This window comes from Trachurus trachurus (assembly GCF_905171665.1).
Source record: "Trachurus trachurus genome assembly, chromosome: 9".
Taxonomy (NCBI): domain Eukaryota; kingdom Metazoa; phylum Chordata; class Actinopteri; order Carangiformes; family Carangidae; genus Trachurus; species Trachurus trachurus.
In genome coordinates this window covers 25,763,825-25,785,880 of record NC_139895.1, presented here as the reverse complement: position 1 = coordinate 25,785,880, position 22,056 = coordinate 25,763,825, and the positions used below count along the sequence as shown (strand labels likewise).

The 22,056-nt window shown below is 42.0% G+C and overlaps 1 protein-coding gene across 1 annotated transcript in view; it reads left to right on the top strand.

Moving 5' to 3' along the window:
• adgrv1 (adhesion G protein-coupled receptor V1) overlaps positions 1–11,239 on the top strand; it is a gene marked incomplete at its 5' end in the record, with an annotated part of 95,394 nt that extends 84,155 nt beyond the window's left edge. Inside the window, 3 exons of the mRNA XM_083978846.1 lie at positions 3,922–4,107; positions 6,162–6,339; positions 10,781–11,239. Coding sequence (XP_083834972.1) covers positions 3,922–4,107; positions 6,162–6,339; positions 10,781–10,899 — 483 coding nt within the window. The 3' untranslated portion in view covers positions 10,900–11,239. The remainder of the gene's footprint in view (positions 1–3,921; positions 4,108–6,161; positions 6,340–10,780) is intronic.
• Positions 11,240–22,056: the final 10,817 nt, after the last annotated feature.

Sequence of the window (22,056 nt, the reverse complement as noted above, 5' to 3'; positions counted from 1 at the left end):
TGCTGCTTATGTAGACATTGCTTTCTGATCCTTTTCTCTGGTTTCATGTGTCATTGTTTTCCATTTTGGTTCTGTTGCCTTGAGGTTGGAAGTTGTTATGCTGTCGGTCTCGGCTGCAAAGTAAGGTAAAGCAGTTGTTATTGTTTCTTTCGTGGCGTGAAGTTTCCATTAGGAGAATTTTCCATGTTTACCTTGGTGTTGTTGATGTGGCTGTGTGGCACACTTCCCAACAGCTGATTACTGAGGGCCATTAAACCGATGCAGATGTTACAGCTGTGCACACAACGCTTGTGTTGCAGAGCAGAGATTGCGCTTAAGTTATTCAGCATTTCGCCTAGAAAGCAACTTTTAGTCCCCAGCAGGACATTTGATCGGATCACACTATCAAAATAATCACATTTGCGGTGATAACGAGGACAATAAGACTTTTTAATCCACAGACAGTTCTTTTTTCGGCATCCTACGTTTCTGTTGCTACTCAGGATCCACATCAGTGCCACATCAGGCTGAATTAGAATACAATAATCAAATCACCACAGCACCACCCGTCATTATGTCCTCCGGCGGCGGCCCCTCTGCCGGTAAGCCTTACCTCATTGTATCGTCACAGTTACAGAAACATCCACAGCCATGAAGCAGCACCATGCTCCATTACAATTCAATTCCACCCCCACTTCCTCATTCAACCTTTGTTGTCGCCTATAAATAGGACACAGGATATCTGTGTGTTATTATGGAAACGAAGACCCAGGCCGACACGTGTCCACACACACGCAGGCATCTGTGTGAAGCCTGCAAAGAATCACGATTTAGGGGGAATAGATCTGTTGCATTAACAAGCACAGAAACTTGTCCACATGACTTCTCACAGTTCAGTCTGAGGGGAATATTGGATCAATTACACAGTTTAAAACTGTTTGAACAACAACTTTGCAACTCTTGTGAAACTTTGTGGGTTTTTGTTTCTTCTGAGTTAACCCTACTTTTTAATCTCTAATCAAAAAATCCAGTTTTAGTCTCACTCTCATGTTTCCACTCATGGACTTTCTTCCATCTCTCTGTGCTTTCTCTTGATCTAAGCTCCGACCTCCCACCGACCCACAGCCTTGCTTGTCCTTCCTGCTCTCCTTAAGTCGGTGCTTTCCATCTCTAAAGACGTGGCCTCTCCAGCGATCAGGGAACACTTACATAACAGGCCTTATGGTTGTAAAGCCTGTTCCTCAGGGTGCACAGTCTGCTAATGATATGTGCTAATCACCCACAACACCGCTGTGATGGATAGCAAAATACACACCCGGACATGAACACACACCTGGCCGCTTTTGTTCAATGTTCTCAGTGATCACACACAAAGAAAAGTTCATTTTGTACTTAGACTTCATACATCGATGATTCTGATAAAAAGTCACAACAGTATAGTTGACCTACATGAATCCCACACTTGTCTTGTCATTTGGATGTACAGTACAGCACTTGACAGTTGGGTTAAGTCACTCTTGGAGAGACGCCGGGCTATAAAACACAGCTAATGACCTATGAGGTGTTCCAGGTTCTACTTTATCTATTTACATCTCTCCCCTTCTTATAAGCTGGATGTTCCAGTTTCCAGTTTTACAACACACCCATAAACACACAGTTTCCAGTGTCAGCTCTCATTGTCTTCCTTGTAACGTTGATTTGTAACCATCAGCGCTGTTTAAATCCTTTTTTTTGCTTTGGTTCACGGGTTATGATGATTATTTTGCTACGCAGAGACACACAGGGCAAGTTTGCTGTTCTTTGACAATCAACTGATCTGCTGTTTCTTGTTACTCTGCCACACATAAACCAGAAGCCTGTGGTTTGGTAACATGTAGCTTTTATAGCTTAGATATGCAATAAAACGTTATGTCACAGAGAGATCTTCGAGGTTTGGGCTAGTTTACCCACCACTGCTTAGAGCCCGAAGCCCGAGGGGCCCGAAAGCCGGACTGCCCTAGGGCTGGGCTCGGGCCAATTACCACATCATTACCTCGGACATGGGCCGAGCTCAGGCTTTTTTTTAAACCTGCCAATATGAAAGATGTGTTTTTGTTTTACACTTGAACCAATTTGAACGGCGACACCACACTGACCCCTCCCTCCCCGCTGCACGTCACTTACATCACTGTCACTCGCATCACATCACACCAATCCCACTCCCGCGTCCCGACACAAACATGGACAACATAAATAAAAAGATTAGAGACGGCGAACAGACAATGGACAACACCAGGGGAAAGACTCAGTACTGGAGTCAGTTTAAAGGTATTCAGAAAAGAAAATTGGATTTGAGCCCACTGTGGGTCTTAACATTAGTGTAATAACTCATCTATCAGACGATGTAGGCCAAACTTTGTGCAAAATTCTGTTTTCGAGTAAATCCGGGATGAAAGTGTGGTATTTTTTTTTTCGCATTGGATAATACATGTCACACTGCTCACGATTCATCAGCCACTGATATTGGATCCGTCATCCGTCAATCAAACATCTGAGACATGCACACACACACCGAGCTCGGTCTCGCCCCAAGCATTGAATATCCCACCCGCTCGATAACGACCAATCAAATTCGTTTTCCTTACTCGTGTAAACTCGTGCAGCAACTCGTGGAAACTCGTAGGAGGAGGCCGGACAAACAGGACAAACGGCCATTTCTGAACACTTTTAAGCTCATCACAACCATTGAAGACGAGCCGAGTGGGTTCGTTCGTGCGCTGCAGCAGATGCATCACGCTCAGTCACTTCAATAATTCAATAAATCCATATTTAACTTAATCCTTTCAATAAAAATATAATGAATATAGCTTAATACCATGCTGAAACGTCCAATTAAACTATTTTAATGTCTGCAACATTAACGGCCTACAGGTTGTTATGGGAGGGGAGATTTTTAAAAAAAACAAAAGTCGGGCTTGATACGGGCTTCGGGCCTGAGAATTCTGGAAACCTGTCGGGCCGGTCTGGGGCTCCATCCCCTCGGGCCAGGGCCGGGCTCGGCCCCAGATCCTATGCCCATGCAGGGCAAAACCACTGCTCACTGATAACGAAGCAGTTTGCTCATCACACAGACTGAATATTGTCGCTCTGGTAGTGATACGTCTGTCGAATACGAGCCCACTGAGAAAACTTAGTTTTACTGATGTAAGAATCTGCATATCGGAGGATCATGCACGTCTCTAGGAACTTAATTTACTTACTTTATTTGCTTTATGTCCAAATGTGTTTGTGCTGAGTGTGCGTTCTTGGCTGTGTTTGCATGCACCTGTATGAACACACATCCATGCATTCCATCTCTGTCTGCGGCTGCCGTCATCACCCGGTGATGAGTGTTGTGAAATGCGGGATGGCCCTGTGGTATTTGACACTTGGGTGTTTTGGGGAAACTCGCAGCCCGGTGCTGTGGACCAGGAGGATTTGGTAATGACAAGGAAGTGGAGAAAGCAGAAATACCTTGGTGCTAATGATGTCATGGCCTAATGATGAAGTAACTCTCCATTAATCATGCTGTTAGAGACACTGTTACTAAGAAGATGTGAAAACATGTTAACTATCAATGCAATAACAATGCTTTGATTTACTTGATCATAATAATGTGTCCTGGGTATGATATGCTTTGACATAATATAATTTATGCTTATACACTTTTAAAACATGCACTTTTGTACTTAAGCATTCACTTCTTGGATTCCAGGCATCACAAACACAACTACAATACCTGCCGGCATCAGAGATGTTGTACTGACAGGTAGACAGAGCCAGCAAAGATTGATGTCTGAAACATTTAAGCTTCAGACTGATCTTACATGATACTGAGGAGCTCTGCAAAAGATGAAGGAACAAAGCCGTGGAGTATGAAGAACTTATTTCTTAAAGCTGATTTTCCACACTCTTTCTCTACAGGGATTATATGTGTTTGCCGTGTACTTCGTCATGCACAACCAGCTGTGTTGGCCAACTAAAGCCAGTTATACAGTGGAGATGAGTGGCCATGAATCTCCAGACTCTACATACCAGGGAGGGGGACCCACCACTGTGGGGGGCGACATCAGCAAATCAACTCAGAATCTCATCAGCGCCATGGAGGAGGTAACACACAGACACCCACATGCACACAACGTATCACAAAGACAGATACACTTCTATAAAATGACTGTGCATATTAGATTATGTGAATTTATAGTATTTTTAGCCATATACTGCTAACACTTTCAATCACACCTCTAGTTGTGGTTAAGATAATGAGGCTGGATGAGATTAGCAACCCGACCAATAAAATATTATCACAACTGATATGAGTTAGGACCAAAACTATATAAACAAGGCCTGATGTGTAAAAGAAATGCATTTTTTCTTTATATTTAAAATGGCAGTATTTCACTTGCTGTGTTCCACTTTCTCTCTTAGTCATTTTTTCCCATGCCCTCATTCCCATGGCTCTGTTTGCCCATTCCTGTCCTCCTTCACACATTTTTCACATCAGCTGAGCTTGACTCCACAGAGAAAATCCATGCTCACTCACTCATTCACACGCATTTGTCCTCTCTGCTTCAAACTGATTCTCATTATGTAACATCTGTGTAAAATAGTGCGTGTGTGTGCGTCTGGGCGTGTGTGAACGGTTCTCATAACTCCCACCAACTTCCCACATCAGTTCTTCTTGTGACTTCTCTGTCAGATCAGAACATCACATGCAAACACACACATGCACCACTTCTGTAGTAACTCTGTAGTCTCCTCATCAGCTCTGTCCCTGGAGAATACCCTATAAGGACTGAGCCGCTGAGAGGGAGAGAAAGAGGGAGAAAAAAAGGGGGCAGGTTTAACTTCATTACTCCTGGGAGCGCACCCCTCCCTCTTTCTTTCTCGATCCCTCTCTACACGTAGGAATCCGGTAATCTTGTTTTATTCATGAGAGCACACTCCTGCCTCGCTGAGATTTGGCTACAGCCCAAGAAGAAAAAATAACAGCGCAGATAGAGAACACAAAGATTGGCAATCGAAGTGTAAGATGGGTGATGATTTGTGGAGTGGATAGGCTGAGAGGAAATTGGAGAGAGATTAGAATCGGGATTGTAAAGTGTAATATAATTGTTGAAAGGTTTGAGTCATCCACTGGCTGGCTGCTGTCAAAGTGGATGTGACAGATCTGAGGTGCCTGGTGGTGCTTAATTCACCTCGCCGGGACGGTCTGTACCGGTTACTGCCCAGCAGGCCTCAAATGCACCCAGACACACACACATTTATGCATGTACATGGATACAGCAGCATTCATAATAAATGAGCACTGTGGAAAACACGAATAGGTAATGAATTCATCTGATTCTTGTGGAAAGAAACACAAGTGTGTTGTGCTTTTGTTATAGAACGAATCGTTTTAGCCAGTGTCCTCTTTTCAGTTCTTTCTGCCCCATCACGCCTGTCTTTGCTACAATCCGGCACATTTACATGTTTTTATGTTCATTAATGTGCACTGTCCCATCCAAATAAACAAATAAAGTAAAGTAAAGACATCAACAACACACTCACCACCAAATAAGAGCAAAATAAAAACAAAGATAAACCCTTCAATTTATCTAACTGCTAATAGAGTAAATTTGTATGAATTTGGGCTGATTCAGTATGAAACCCTAAACCGTCTGACCTCACTCTCACCCCATGAACCTGCTGTGACCCTATGGGATGGTCTTTACCCTTCGGGGTGCTTGAAAAACATGCACTCTGTCTGACCCTAACTCATCACAGACATGATTACACGGATGACAGACGCACACATTCTCTGAATTAAGTGTTTATGTATGGGTGCTTGTCTGTGAGTGTGCATGTGTGTGAGTGTGTGTGTGACTGTATCGATGATGTGAACGGTTGACCTGACTTTGCCCTGTGTTCCCATTCATTTTATGTTTTTGTTTTTTTTGTACATAAAATGATTCTCTATATTAATTGCCAATGCATGATGGTGTATATTAACTGGCAGCAAGGCTTTTTATAAAGTTATCTGGGAAGTATGGAGTATGTAAATAAGTGATAGTACTTCACTGATGTAAAGGGGAAAATAGGTAGAACAACTTACTGGTATTTGACCTGTGTGCATGTTGATGTGTGTTGATTCAGACTGTATACTGTGTGTCTATGTGTGTCAGGTGTCAGCGGACTGGGAGAGAGCATCTCTGCGGCCCAGCAGCCAACCCAGCAGTGTGTTTAAACCCAGCCCTGTGATGGGGACGTACACCACAGAGGGAGGCTTCATCAACACCAACCTGGTGACCACAGACGAGGATTCACAGGAGTTTGATGACCTCATATTTGCCTTAAAAACTGGTGAGGACACGGAGATCGAACTGCGAATGCGAGCTCGTGCATACTTTGTTTCATTTAGCACAAAATGTGTGTAACGACTGCACCATTCTGCATTTGACAAATTAGTTCACTTTTTAGTGTGTAAACAACAAAGTATCGAATTGACATCAGTCAGGCTCAAAACTTATCTGAAGTTTCTCCTTTCTCCAGCTGCAAAGATTCATACCTGCAGGAAATTCATGTCATATTTATGATATCAGGTGTCAGAGAGGTTCTGCTGAGGTTCAAACGAGACCTGATCCACATAAGCAGCAACACAAACAATATAGCTTCAAGCAGATTACATGGCAGTAAAAGCAAATGGCACAGACACAACATAATACTGAAGTTCCTCTTGGTTATCGCCAGTCTCATCACAGAACAATAAATGTTTCCAGGTTTCCACTTCACTTTTGGGAAATGGTTTAACGATATGACGGCCTAACAATTTCACCTCTGGCCCTTTGCTTGTTGTTGATAAAGGCTTTTAACAAGATTAACTGTGAACATATTGAGTCAGTCAAGGACTTTACTTTAGTCAAACTCTCCCTCCAAAACATAAAAACCTCCTGTGAGCTTTCCGTGCTCACAGGAGGCTTTCCATGGAATATGAAAATAAAGACACTGCAGACTGTGCAAAAGGTCACCACACACCCGCACAAAGTGATGGACGCACAACCTGTTCAACCGGGTTTAACACATGTAGCCAAAAATAGCAAAAGTTAAATGTTAGGCTGGATAACAGCAGAGAGACAGAGATGACACAGAATGTTTGCTTTTGCCAGAATGTACTGTATATGTTTGGGTGTTGGATTATTTAATAGTGAACATATCTACAGTATCAGCTATTAGCATCGGCCCCTGCTTAGTCATTCTGCTGCTGACCTTAAATTTCTCTGCTGCCATGGAAACCATTCTTTCTCCATCGGCATCAATGTTTAATGAGCTGAGGGCCCAAACTGTTCACTGATATATCACCAATACACACACAGATATAAACACACACACACACACAGACAATCCTTTCCTCCCTTTTTCAAATCACTGAGTAATTGCTTCATAGTGTCCGAATGAGAATCAGATGCAGCTGGACAAGAGCCAACCAGGCCTCACTACACCAGGACGCTCCTCCACTGCTGGTGGGAGAGACGTCCACTGGAGACAATTTCACACACCTGAAAAATAACCAGCCTGATGAAGTGAAGGTCTCCACTGCAGACAGGGCTGGGCTGCCCCTATCTGAACTGTTGAAACAATACGATGAGCAAAAGAAATACAATACTAAATAGATGCTCTCATAAATCTAATGTGAGAATCTTCTTCAGTATCTAAATCTTCTGAGTCTCAGTCAGTCTAACCCTAACCCCAACCCTTCCCTGAGGCTTACTGGCTTGTCCCTTCAACAAGTTTTAACGTTTTACTCTTTTAGAAGAACTTTGGTGTCGATGTTGTTTATAAGTAATCTCGGTAACACTTTACATGAAGGTCTCATCAGACACTGCCATAAGAGTGACATGTCACAGTCATGAACATGTCTTAAACATTATGTCAATGTCATAACGTTGTTATTAAGTGTCATTCAGTTAACCCTAACCCTACAAACCCGGGTGTTATGACATTGACATAATGTTTATGACATGTTCATGACTGTGACATGTCACTCTTATGATCAGTAAGAGTAAGTAAAGTGTTACCGTAATCTCTTTTAGTGTTAAATCACTGAACTAAGACACCAGCAGATACCTGCAGTTATACAGCAGTCACGAGAAATGTTGTAATGATTATTTTTCACTGTATAGAAGATGGAGGGGAACACAGTTTAATTTGATTTCTAATAATATTTCCTTTTTTTTGACAAATGCAAGTGTAGACATCAATAACAAAAACAAAAGTCATCAAGTTCCTAAGTAATAGAATAGTTTATTGCCTATTGATCATCTCTGGACGCAATTACTCTTTGGTTTGTCTTTCCCTCCACCCGTTGTCCTGCTGATGACCAGTTAACCATGTTAGCTTTAAGTATACCACTACTGTCAGCTTTAGTCCCATATCATGGAAAGAGCTGAAGTCTGGTTTTCCATATGGTGGTCACTCTGGCAGAGATAAGACATAGGTAGTTAAGATAGACAGACCAACCAACCTGATAAACCCTGAAGTTAAGAGAACTGAGTCAGGTCATATTGAACTTATCGGTTAATTTTCTTGGGATTCTGGCGAGGAGAAATGACTTTCAAGGAAAATAAATGAATCATTAACAGTTATTGAACGACACCAGGCGTCCGATGGCTTCCAGCCCGTTAAAGCTACAGACCTGAGGTTTGGTTTGACTTTGCAAAGAAGGTTGCTCTGTCTGAGACACAGGAGACATTAAAGTTTGAAAACCATATCAAACTTCACTTTGTGGGAGCTTCACAGAATCTGTTGAGCTACCTCGGTGGAGCACAGGCCTCTGAGGAGAATCACAGGAGACCCGCTAGCATGCATCCCAGAAAAATAACACTGCAACCATGGAGATAAACAGATTAAAAGTCCTTCCCAACAGGTGTGAGTACAAGAGACTTGCAGGTGTTAATAAGCATGGATTAGGCTAAGAGGGTCGTGTTACACTGACTAGAAAACTTGGACAGACATAACCTCTTAGCCTCTTATTGATTGTGTGGAGAGAAGGTCAACCAGACCCAGACGTGTGTGTTTGTACATGTGTGTGTGTCACTCTACATCCCTACATGTGAACTAACAGTTGTAGCGGTGGGACATTTGGCTTGGAGCTTCTCTCCTGTCTCACTGAGGTGGCACAGAGACTTTGTAGGGCCTCCTGTCTGCAAACTCAGACATACGAAGTAATAAATCAAATTATTCAGAGTAGCAAAGAGGAAAGTTTGCACAATTTAATCAGGTCAGAGCAGTTGGCTCCCTACAGATCCCTGGTATGACCTCAAGAAAATATAACTGTCCAGTTGACACTCGGTCTTTGTTGTATTTAAAATAGAACTTTAAACGTTTGATTTTTAAAACAACAATGTGCTGGTGGACCTAACAAGCGTCTGTTTTTTGTAGTTAAAACTTTTTTTAATGGCTCTCTAACAGTCACAAGGACATTCTTCCATTTCACACATCCCTCGGTGGCCTCTGACCTTCTCTTTGTACATACGCGTCACACACTGAACTTATAACCTGGTTTAATCTCAACCAGTCAGTCAGCAGTAAAGATAATACTCTAATCAGAATTACATAACCATCTGAGGGGGTCAGTAACTAGCGCAGTAATGAGTGGCTTCGCACTTCATTTGGTAGTGAACCATTAACACGCACAGAGCAGCACACATGGCCAGTCAGCACATATACTGTAAGTAGTCTGGCTGAGAGCTGAACATTAACATGTCGGTGAACCTGACTGCATGAAGGATCATACAGGAGCCATACATCACCTTATATCACCTTATTCTACAGGTCACAGTTCAATGCACAAAGCACAAAAGGATTCAATCCTGGACAATTAATAAATAGATAAATATCTGTCCCATAGCATATTGATGTGATATTAGATGATACAGCCAGCCGCAGAAATTTTTTTTTTTTAAAAGCCTCTTAAACATCAAAAAGAATCATACAAACACATGCTGGTATCTGAATAAATAGAAATGTTGAGAAATTTCTGAGTCTGGAACATGGAGAAATCCTTGCAGCAGTCGCTATGTCGACACAACATCACTCAACGCTCCCACAAGCAGACAAGCTCTGCAAACAGTCAGAAACTTCTTCGTGCAGTAGAAAACACACATGCCTGAGGAATAGTTGCATAAAATCTATAGTAGAGTTTCTCACTTTGAGAGCACACACACACACATAGTGCTGACGTATGAGCTTCAGTGTAAATCCATTGACATTTGACAACTGCACAGCTGCTATACCGAACCCAGTAAATAATGGTAAATAAAGCTACCGTAAATGTTGTTTCACTGTAACACAACTCAGCCTGTCTTTAATAGAGTATGCTTCAACAATAGGCCTGTGTGTGATTTATTCTGATTCTGACACTGAATAACTCTGTTTGACTGCCTTTTTTCCTTCTTTCATCAGTCTGTCAGTCAGCTCCATCCACAGCTTGTTACACGACTGATCAGATACAGGACATTATGCTGTCTGATAACCCAGAGATTGTGACATATAGACTCAATTACATAATTAAACACTGGCAGATAAGCAGCACTGGAAATGATGAGCTGTATGTATTTGTTGAACTGAACTGATGGGGCTGTGGATGTTGGGTGGTCCAGCGGAGGAGTGGGGGATCTATTATATATGAAGAAAAATCTGTCTACATATGCACATATGTCTTTAAATAAATGAATACACAGAAACTAAGCATGTTCTTTGGTAGAACATCATCACCATCGTCTAACTTTTCTTGTGTGTGTTTTAGGGACCGGCCTTAATGTCAGCGATAACGAGTCCATCCCCGGGAGCCACGACGGAGGGAGCGTAACCAACTCCCAGATAGTCGAGCTGAGACGAATCCCCATCGCAGACACACACCTCTAACCTCTTTCACCTCATAGAGATCCCAGGTTCTCTATTCTTCATATCAGAGAGAAAAATTACAACACAGTATTTTTATATTATAAAATGCTTTTGCACTAAAACAGGTTTTGATAGACGATTTTCATATAGACATTTGATACTGTATGTGATTTTTATTGTATATCTGTCTGTTTTATATATATACAGCATATATATATATATGTATGTGTATGTATGTTTATACATATATAAACATGTATGTATGTATAATCCTATGAATAATTGTTTCACTAAATTAATTTTTTTTAAGTCCTTGATGGAGTTGCTGTTTTCTGAATGTATATTTTGATTGTTTTTTTTTTTCTTTTTGTAGAGACTTAGCAAATGAGATAGCCAGATGTGCCCCTTTAGCACAACGTCTGCTGCTGAGGATGAGATTGTGTAACATTGTTAATAAATAATTTACCATATATTTTACATTTGAATATGCTGATGAACATTTTTACTGCTCATATAACCTGTTGAGACACTTTACAAGTGGAGCGGTGTGGGTGTGTGTTGGGGCGAGTGGGGGCAGGGTCAAGTCTCTGACATTTATGTAAGAGAGTCTCTCTGGGGTCAGAGGTCACACCCTCATGAAGGATGATTTGTGAGGATCAATCCCTGGAACTTCACAGCCTGGTTCTACAGCGAGGAGCGGTCTGACTGCTCTGCTGGTGTCTGCAGAGAGCAATGAATGAGAGACGAGAGTCTGAACATCATGTAATGTGGGCAGTGAAGAACAGAGGAGCGAGCAGGGAATATTCAGAGTACTGTAAAAGTTGAATTGCATTAGTTCTTCAGTCAAATTTAAATCAGTTTCTGTTCAAAGCATATACATGTTTCTAAAGCAACAGTTGGTTTTTTGATCTGCTCTGTGAAGAATCAGGGGGCTTGAACATACGAACAAATATTCCCCTTTCAACTCTGACAGAAGCTTTGAACCTAGTGGAATCCACTGTCTACTTGACCCTTGCTCCGACCCTTGACCTCCGGCCTCCATCGACTCGACTTCTGAACTTGGTTAGTGGCTGCTCAAGAGGCTGTTACTTTTTCTGCTCGAGCAAGAATGCGCAGTCTGCAAGAGAAAACGAGGACGAGACATCCAGCAATCTATCTGTCACCACGGCACCTTGCTCGTTACAGCCTCCCTCCCAGGTTCATGGTGGATGGTAGAGGTTATGATCCCAGCAGATAATGAGGGAACACCAGCAGCAGGGGTGCGAGTGTGCTACTTGAAGATAGCGTCATTCCTCTTCCTGCAGTCAAAGGAGGTGAAGCTGCAGAAGGAAGAAAGAATGAATTTCCTTTTCTTTTTTTGCACACAGTTGGTTTTGTTTTGTTTTTATTCAGGAATCAGAGCCTTAGTGTTCCTGCTTACTTCAATATAGCAGGAGAGAAGACATGGCTGGAAGTGCTGAACTTTTCATATTTTTTTTGTCCTCCACTTTTCAACCTCTGAGAGGAAAGCAGGGAAACAAATGTTTACCACAATGGAGGGTTCTCTCCCAAAAAATAAATCAGAATCACATCTCAGAACACAACAATGTTGAGTGTGCATGCTTTCTCTGTTTCCTGCAAGATGATTACAGCACTCTGACCAGTTCTTTCAACGTCAGGAGTCTTTCCACTGGGGTTTGAAAGGAAAACATTGCTGTAATGAGCAAAGAAGTCATTACTCCGTTTAACAAGATAACACTCCACCTTTTATGGCACCAGCTTCTGGGTTTGTTTTCTCCTGCTGCAAATGAGCTTGTAATAGTGCAGTAGGAACTTTTGATTGTCATGTCGCATTTCCAAGGGGCTTGTTTCATTGTTTACCTCCTTCTAAGAAAAGCAGTTAAGACCCAAGCAATTAATTTATCATGCTTGCAAAACCTGCCATCATGGCAACATTACAGCTTTGACATATTTCCATTATGCATCCATTAGAGTGAGCTGCATTGCCTGTAGACTGCATTATGTCATCGTTGCTAATGAGATGTGGCGCAACCAACATTAGTAATTTTGAAAGCAACACAAGAACGAGGAAAATGGACTTTGTGCAGAAACGAAGCACTCCCTGACCTTTTAGTCAGAAGACGTCTAAATTAACTGTTGCACTGCTTATGAGTAGTTATCCCAGTATGACATAAGTTACTGCCGTTTAGTTATGTAATTAACCACAGTCTACAGCAGTCCTCCCACAATCTTATCTTATTACATCAGTCTGTTTATTGGTGCTTCTGGTTCATTCACACCGTTATCTTATAATGTGAACTGCGAAACTACTTTTTCCAAGATAAAGAATCAGCCCACACTCAAGAATTTAAAATGCATTCAATACAATGTACACTCCTCAACAAAAATTTGGAAATGTTGTTTCAGTCATACATTATTCCCCTTTAATAATACCATCATTCATTGGAAAACCTGATTAGTCACCTTTACAGTAAGGTGTAACCTCTAAGGATCGTCCATCCCTGGAAGTAGTAGCAAGCAACACAGCTAAACATGTGGGTAGCGCCCCCCAAAAATGTGCCAAGATACCCAGAACTTGTCATCATCTATGGCAACCTCAATGCAGTGAGATATTGGAATGATATTCTGGAGTCAGTGGCATTCCCATATTACCTTATTCCATCCTCCAGGATGACAATGCCCCACAGAGCCAGGATCATCACAGAGCACCTCCAGAATCTGGGAGTGGAGAGGATGGCATGGCCAACTGTCAGTCCAGACCTCAACCCAGTTGAACACTTGTGGGATCAGCCTGGGGCGCTGTATGTGTTAGAGTGACCAACACAACCACGCTGGTTGACCTTCGACAACTCCAGGTCCTGTGGCTGCATATGGAGCTTCCACACACTACAGAGGTCCCTGACAGTGTAAAAAAGGCCAGTTGTGTTTTGTCTTTATTGCTGTACAGTAGGAGCGTGCAGTCATCCAATCCACCAAGCAATTCAGAACAAGAAGGAATACCAACAGGAGTATATTGCAGGGCATTTTGGCACTTTTTTTTGGCAGCACTACCCACACGTTTAGCTGTGGTGCTCATTCCATGGATGCACAATCCTTACAAGTTGCACCTCGTTTTAAAGGTGACTAATCAGGCTTTCCAACGATATAAAATACAGCACCAATTGGTATTATTTAAGGGGAGAAATTATTAACTGAAATAACGTTTTCAAACTTTTTTTGAGGAGTTTATAATGTGCTATATGGGATTGGATGTTCCCAAGTGCAGGGATTTGTGAGCCACTGATTTGTTTACATAGCCTCAGATGAAATGAGCAGAGCTTTAGTAAAAGTGTTCAAACTATCTAAATCATCTTTCTCTCCACTGGGGGGAAAGCAATTAAACAGCCACAGCAAACAGCTTCATCTCCCAACCCACCAGCCTTGGTCCCAGAGACACCAGACCGCAGGCAAACATGTTTATGTTGAAGTCCTTGGTCTCCTCTCACTTGTGTGCCCTCTCTCTGTCTGCTGGTGCCCAGGGAGAACGACAGAGATAAGGCAGCAGACAACCAGGCAACAGCTGATTCACAGCTCGCAGTCACAGTCTGTGTGATCGGATGATGACTCTGCACATCTGGCTCTCGGTGAATCACCACGTCCTCCACGCGGAGTTGTCTGACCACAGAAGAGAGGAAACAGGGTGATGAAAAGAGCACATATTCCCATCAGTTGTGTCCTATTTTAGCAGCTATCAGTCATGTCTCACTTCATATCAAATCCCTCTATGGCCTTGTTGGTGAAGTTATGACTGAGCCTTCAGAGGGAGAAAAAAAAACCTAAACATTTTTTTTTTTGATTTTCCCAGTATTGTCAAAAGAAGGATGAGGTTACACCCCCCAACAATACGAAATTGTATTGTGTTTATTATTTATAGACGTTGACATGCAACTTATTACGACAGCAGCGATCTCTATGGATTACATTATTCTTTAAGCTCAATAGAAAGTATAAATTTCTGAAATGTGATAATGCCACCTTTTGACTGGTTTCTCTTGGTCTTTTCTCTCCTACATAATGAATGTAAGAAAACTCCCTCTTTAATTCCTCACACTCCGAGTGTAAGGGCGCAGTTTAGGTGAAGTGAATACAAACCAGGCACACCTCTTTAACGTAACATGCAACACTTTGTCTCGGACTAACAATAGATTGACCCAATTTCACATATACGGTGAAGGTGAGGCTGGGGCAGGCGAGGTGACGTTCCCTCTCTTAAACCAATACAAGCAGATGGTGAGTGACACAGCAGAGGAATGACAGAGAAAGACTTCACTTAATATTTAACTTATTGACTTGTTAACATCCCAGAGTTTCCTGAAAATGATTTGTATGACACATACGTAGCCTTCCTGGGGAGAAATTCATGAAGGTCATGGCAGCACATGCACATTTTGTTCATAGAAAGTCTTAGACTGTATCTAATCAGCCCACATTAGAATCATCTTGGCAGCTAATCTTTATGGATCATATAGATTAATTATCAGGCACTTGAAACAAGATTAAATAACCGTAAGATGTGTCAGATGTGGCATAACACAAGGCCATCTATACATACCCTCCTTTCATTTCACAGATGACACGGCTCCTATAACTTTTCTCCCTATACTAAAAGCATAAGAGGCTCAACCCAAACCCTTTCACCCCTCTGTACTCCACAAAGAGTGCTGAGCAAGCACGGCTGTCTAAATTCATGACCTCAGGATTCAGATGAGTTCAAGTACGGATGATTTGCGCTGCTAGTAAGCATTTGTGAGTCTCTGTATTACGCACATCATACTGCTTGTACTCCCACTACATTCCCCATGTTCCTGTCAGCCTTCCCTGAAACACAGCACAGAGCAAAAAAAAATAAAAAATGTAGGACACCAAGTCAGTATGCAAAGTGAGTGGAGTGAAAGTGATTCATAAAGCTAAAAGTAAACATGTTTGAATGAGTCTGCTGTTGTGCATGTATTTGCACATGTTATCATGGAAAGTAATTAAGAACACACACACAGTGCTACTGTAAAGTGTTAGGCCTACCTGAATGGATATGTGATACCAACATCCCTCTGTTCATCTACATATTAGCTGTAGTTTATCCTCATTGGGTGAGAGGATTCAGCCGACCCCAATATAAATACATTAACAAAAACAATAGCGTGTGAGATGCTGTGTGTACTGTCCACATAGTAATGATAAGAAATGTGTTTAAAATGACTAATTAAAGGGCCAAGGGGCAGTTTGTTTCTGTATTGTATCTCACACAAAAACCAAACTTATTAAAGATATAATTACTGTCAAGCATTTGTAAGTCGTTTGAAAACTAATTTTGCCAAAACCTTGGAAATAAAGAGAAGTTTGGATAGGAGTTGGTATTGGAAAGCAGTGAATTATGACTTGACTATTTCAAAAGTGACTGAATTTGCAATCAGGAGCACAACTAGTGCTAATAAAATAGGTCTTAATGAAGTAAGAGCAGCTCTTTAAAAAAAGAGAGGTTGAAACAATGTCAAGGTGAGTTCTCACAGTGACACTGGGCTAAATTGACTGGTAATATAGACAGTCAGCCTCATGGGCAAATGAAGACAGGATCTTAGATCTTTTCAGGTTTCAGCAAATTATCAATGGTGCTAAACAAAGCTCAACAAATTACATTTCAATTAAATTAAAACAAAATTAAGCAATTCTCACCTCTTGGACTATCTCATTAAAAGATGAAATAATTTCCTTCCTACTGACTTAGTGAACCTTCTGCCTTGTGTGTTTCCCCTTATGCTCAACCTCTCTCCATTTCAAGATCCAAGGGGATGAGTTAACAGTTCAAATTGTTAAGTTTACAAATGAGGCGGTCACTTCTAAGGTTGACAAGCATAGGCTCATTGATGTCCACACACACAGAGACAGCTCAATGAGGACATGATGCAAATATGTTCCTACATCAGTGTACGTGTGTGTGTGGAAGTGCACTTTATATTACCCCTGATTAAGGAGGCAAATGATGACCTTTTCTATAATAGGATTAGAGTGTACTCCTCTTTCTACAGTTAGACCATCTTGCCATCCACCGTCAGTTACATTGCACTCATCACAGCTACACTGATGAGTCTGACATCACCAATGAGTCCAGGAGAGTATCCGGTGGCCTCCGCAGTGCCAGTGGTGTCACACTGCTTGAAAACCTTGACTATGTGTTTATTCTTGGGTGATTATGAAGATTATGAAGATTATGAAGACCTTACATGGAGATATGTATTAGTTAGTAACACTAAATTATAACATACACACTACATAGAGTTAACATTTGGCAGTGCTCTAGATCTAGAAGACAATTTCTGTTTTTAAAGAAGATTGATTTACTCTTACAACTTGGCAACATAGTAACTATTCTAAACAATTTAAGTTGGTCTGTGTTGAATGGAAAGATATTTTTTCACATTAATTTTTCTACACTTGTTGGTATGTATACAATGACACTGAAAATAAGGTTGAAACCAACAATCTCATCAAATGCTCTGTTCTAATATGAACAAACTCAATACCACACTCCTCAGACTCATTCCAGTGACTCTGTGCTATCCTAACTCCATTAGAATAGATGAGATGTGCTTGAGAAGCTGGATGCCAATCATATCTTCAGGGAGTCCAACATCCACTCAGATTTTTTTATTTTATTTTGAGGCTGCTGACGCCTAGGTCTGATAACATGACCTTTTAACTCTTTCCGTCCACCAACTCCAAAGGTCAGGCAGATTATAAGCGAGCGGGCCTTGAGGAGGTGAAACCAGGAGCACAGGGGCAAACAGGATGTCTTCAGTCATAGACATAAACATTATAGATCAATGCAGCATGTTCACTGACGTGAGTGGGGTATTAGCTGAAGATAGCAGAGCAGTTCTGAAAGACAGACTTCCCTTTTGTCAGTTTCCATGAGTCCTTGATGCCTTTCGTTGTTTCTCTGCCATATTATAGTGTGCTTAGTGCGCTGTATGCTGCAGGCTGTAACTGCTCTATGAAATGTGATTCTGCAAAATGAAAGGTAACACTGTCCGTGACGGCCTTGCCAACATGGCTGACCTGGAGAGTGTGGGGGTGGGAGGGTGGGGGTGTAAATGTAGGACTGTACATAGCCAACAGGAGTAGACATATCATCGTTTGTAAATGGCACCCTGTCTTGTTCTCACTATGCTGTCTGCTTGGCAAGAAAACTAGATTGTCCCCTCTACAGCATGCGTTGGCTTGGGCTTATCTGTATGTACATCCCTTGTATTTGCTTGTGTGCACACACACATGCATGAGGCCATGCGTGTGCTTAGGCTTGGACTCCGTGGTTTGTTCACGTGCATGTGAACTGCATCGCCCTCACTGCATGCCTGAGCGTGACCGTTGGTACATACGCTTGCATGTACTTGAAAGTTGACACTGGAGCTAGCCAGGTTTCTATATATATATTATGAACCCCTCCTGCAGCCTGAAATAGTGATCACGTTTGAACAGACTATTTGTTTTGCTGCAAACACAGAGCTCTCTGACATCCATCAGAGTCCAGCTATCTTTTTTAGCTGTGTTCCTTTGTATGATAAAGGATCAAAGCTGTGTGTATATTAATCATGTTTTGTTCTCTTTTTTTGGTCATAAGCTGTTCTATGTTCAAGTGTAAATCAATTCTAAAGCAATGGTGTCTGCAAGCTGTGCTGTATCCACCACCACCACCACCACCACAGCAACCACACCCATTTGTGCTTGAGTGCTCAAAAGTAAGTGACTGTGTATGCAATAAAAGGGATTGTGTTCATGGTTAGTGTCTATGCAGCGAAGTAGATTACGTCCAGAGCCTTGATAAAGTATTTCAGAGTCACCAGTTATCTGAGGCGAGGAGTGAAGTCGGTTATGAACTCTCTCTAACTGCTCCCCCGCTCGCTCTCTGGAGGGCATTGCTCAGCAGGCCGCAACCAGTTCTTGGTTATCACCCACCCGCTTTTGCTTTCGCTGACAGCTTAATACATATGAGGGAGGAGAAGCTGCTTCTATGTCGTCTTCAGGCCATTTATTGTGACCACAGAATTCAGAGACATGACCACTGCCATCATCATCACTACCAATACCAGAGCAGCATGACTACAATCAATTCCATCTATATCATTATAACCAGGCATCAAGGGAGTAAGAAAACAAAGACTACACATAATTCACCTGTGGCCAAACTTAATAAGACTCTATGTTTCGTTTTATTCAATTCTGTTTGCATCAGGTAAAAATAAATCATCTAGACAGCCTTGTCATTCACATGAATGATGAATGTTGTTTGTCTGAACAGTAGGAACACTCTTGGTAGTAAGGATGCACTCTATAAATAGGACAATTTAAGCACAGCAAGTGGAAATGTGGGTCATCATGTGGGCAGATATCACTTCCAGCAGTTCTTGTAGCATCCACCGGCATGACCAACAGATAACAGGCCACAGGGAAAGGACAACAGCTAAGCAAAACAGGAAGGAAGTGGGGAGAAAGTTGCTGTAGTGAAGCATTAGAGAGAAAAACCAGTGGTGACCTCAGTGGAGCGACGTGCAGCCTTTCCAAAGGAAGTGACACATCAGAGGGAGACAGTCATCATGTAACACTGGCTCCTCTGTGTGTGTGTTCAGCCAGACTCAGCTGGTTTGATCCAGCTGTTCGTCTGCACCAACACCAGCAGCAGCAGCAGCAACAACATCATCATCGCATGAGGCAGAATAACCGGCTAGATCAGGCTCTAACTCTATACAAGAACAATATCGGTCATTGTTGCATATCTGTGATGAAATGTCAAATGCAAGGCAGTCAGGGCAGGATCTGGGGGTTGATGGTGGTGAGCTGAATGGCCAAACCGTAACAATGGAGTTACTGTGATGAATTGGAAAAAAAAGGCCACTGATGAGTATTTGCTACAACCTCTCTCTTCCACTATTCCAGTGACTTCCCCTCAGCCACTTGGTCTGAGTCCTGAGAAGGAGCACAGTGTTTTTAGAAATGAAATCAAATAGTGGAGATGCACATATTGTGGTTCAGATTGTGTGTCCATACACATATTTCTCACCTTGATATCACACTGTTAACAGTACTTTGAATATCTTTACCAGGAAGTGTTTGTTCAGAGTTAATGTGATCCTTTTATTATGCTGCATGCTTCATGGGTCATATTGGTTACAGTCGCCCACCTGTTGTTTCATATCGGCAGGCGAGGGGAACGACAGAGGCAACCGCATGCAGAATGTTGTCTTTGCTGCATTACAGTCGGCCGTGTGGGTGTTGAGGTATTTTAATTGACACCATTAATGAACCTGAATGTGAATTTATATTTTTAGATATATAAATAATTATATTTTTATGATTTACGTCTTTACATATCCTGTACTCTTTGCTGTTACCCACATGTAGGAATGGGATCAATAAAAAGTTGTATGTCCTATGTCCTTTCACTGAAGTTATTTATTGAAGTTAGCAGGTAAATTGCACTGGATAACAACACACAGTGAGAAATGAATCAATTTGAAATCTTGATTAGAGCAATGCTGTTGTTGCGGTCATGGTATGTTGTTCACATGAAAATCCTTCAACTAGAACAACACATGAACTTGCCTGAAAACCAATAGCCTCGTCAAGTGCTCCAGTGTCGGCATGACAAAATAACTAACTAGCTTACTCTGTACCCTTTTCTTGTGTATCTCAGAGGTTGGATTTTCATCCCTGCATCCACATATCTCAGTGTCTGTCTGTGGGTGCATATGGCCTGTGTTACTGCAGCCGTATTGGTACTAAGTCACTTCAAAACTTCAGCTGCCTTTGCTGCCTTGAACCTTTGCAAACATGCTTGACAATGCCTTCAAGGTCCTGTCGATAGTTTCTTTACCTACAGCTCTTTGAAAGTACTTAAACGGCTACATGGGGCAGCAAGATAACATTCTTGTCATGATATGAAAATCATCCTCTTTCAGCAACGAGCAATTAGGCAGCAACAATATCTACATAAAACATCCAGGTCAGAGTTGATTTCATCCACTTAGCTGTGAAAAGAGGAGGGAGCCAAGGAGAAGCTGAACCCATGGTGAATGACCTGGTCAGAAGACGATTGCGCTGATATACCTAGTATGTGTCATACATTCCTCTCTGTCTGCTCAGCTCACAGTGACGATGAACGAAGCTGTTTGTAGCGGCTCCCCTCATTTGGAGGGAAAACAGAGGGGCTGCCAAAACCTGACTCAGTTTGATGAAATGAGCGGGGCCTTTTAGGTTCTTTTTTTTTTTTTTCACTGGGCTGCCGCTCCAAATGATTAAAATGAGTCACAGAACTGGAGCAGACCGGACCGGACTGCCCTTGTCCTAAAGTGACTTTAGTGCATGTGTCTCTGATGGAAAATATTGAAAACATTTGAGGACAGAGGAATGGGACAAGGCTATTCTGTGAAATTTGAGATCTACTGTAATTATAACTTCTTGCTCCAGAGAAAATAAAAAACAAAAAAAGTGATAAATGTGACTGAGAAGATGAGACACATTTTTTAATAGAGCAGGGAAAAGTGGAGTGTGGAACTAGGGAGGGATCCTGCCAAAGAAAATGCACATATCCATATACTCTGCCGTTTGGTACCACGTGGAAGGGAAGTGTGAGTATGTGTGTCGTCAGATGTTGGACTCGGAAGCAGCATGGGTGGAACCAATAAGGGTGTGGTCCATCCCCCCTTTTCCTATTGGCCAGATCCTGTCAGCTGAAGCATTTAGTCACAGTCCAAAGACAGGACCCTCATGACTCAGTGGTGATTCACTGCTGCAGAGTGAAGAGGAGAAGGGGCAGGAGCTGAAAGAAAGAAACTTATAACGCGATTTACAGCAAAGGGAGGAATGGAATGAAATAAAGAACCTTAAAACTGAACAGATGGGATGCTATGAAGGAAGTAGAAATATGAAATATGAAAATGGGTGAGTGGAGTTTTGTCTCGGAGAGATCCAGAGAGGAGTTAATCCTCTCACATCCCTGTCTCCACTGCTTTGCCAAAACACACAGGCCTGACAGAAGATTCAGCCTCGCTCCAAATCTCCTCACGTCACTTCAGATGATAATTAGCATGAGAGTGCAGCAGGAGTTTTAGACATATTTTGACTTGGTATCCATTGATACACATTAGC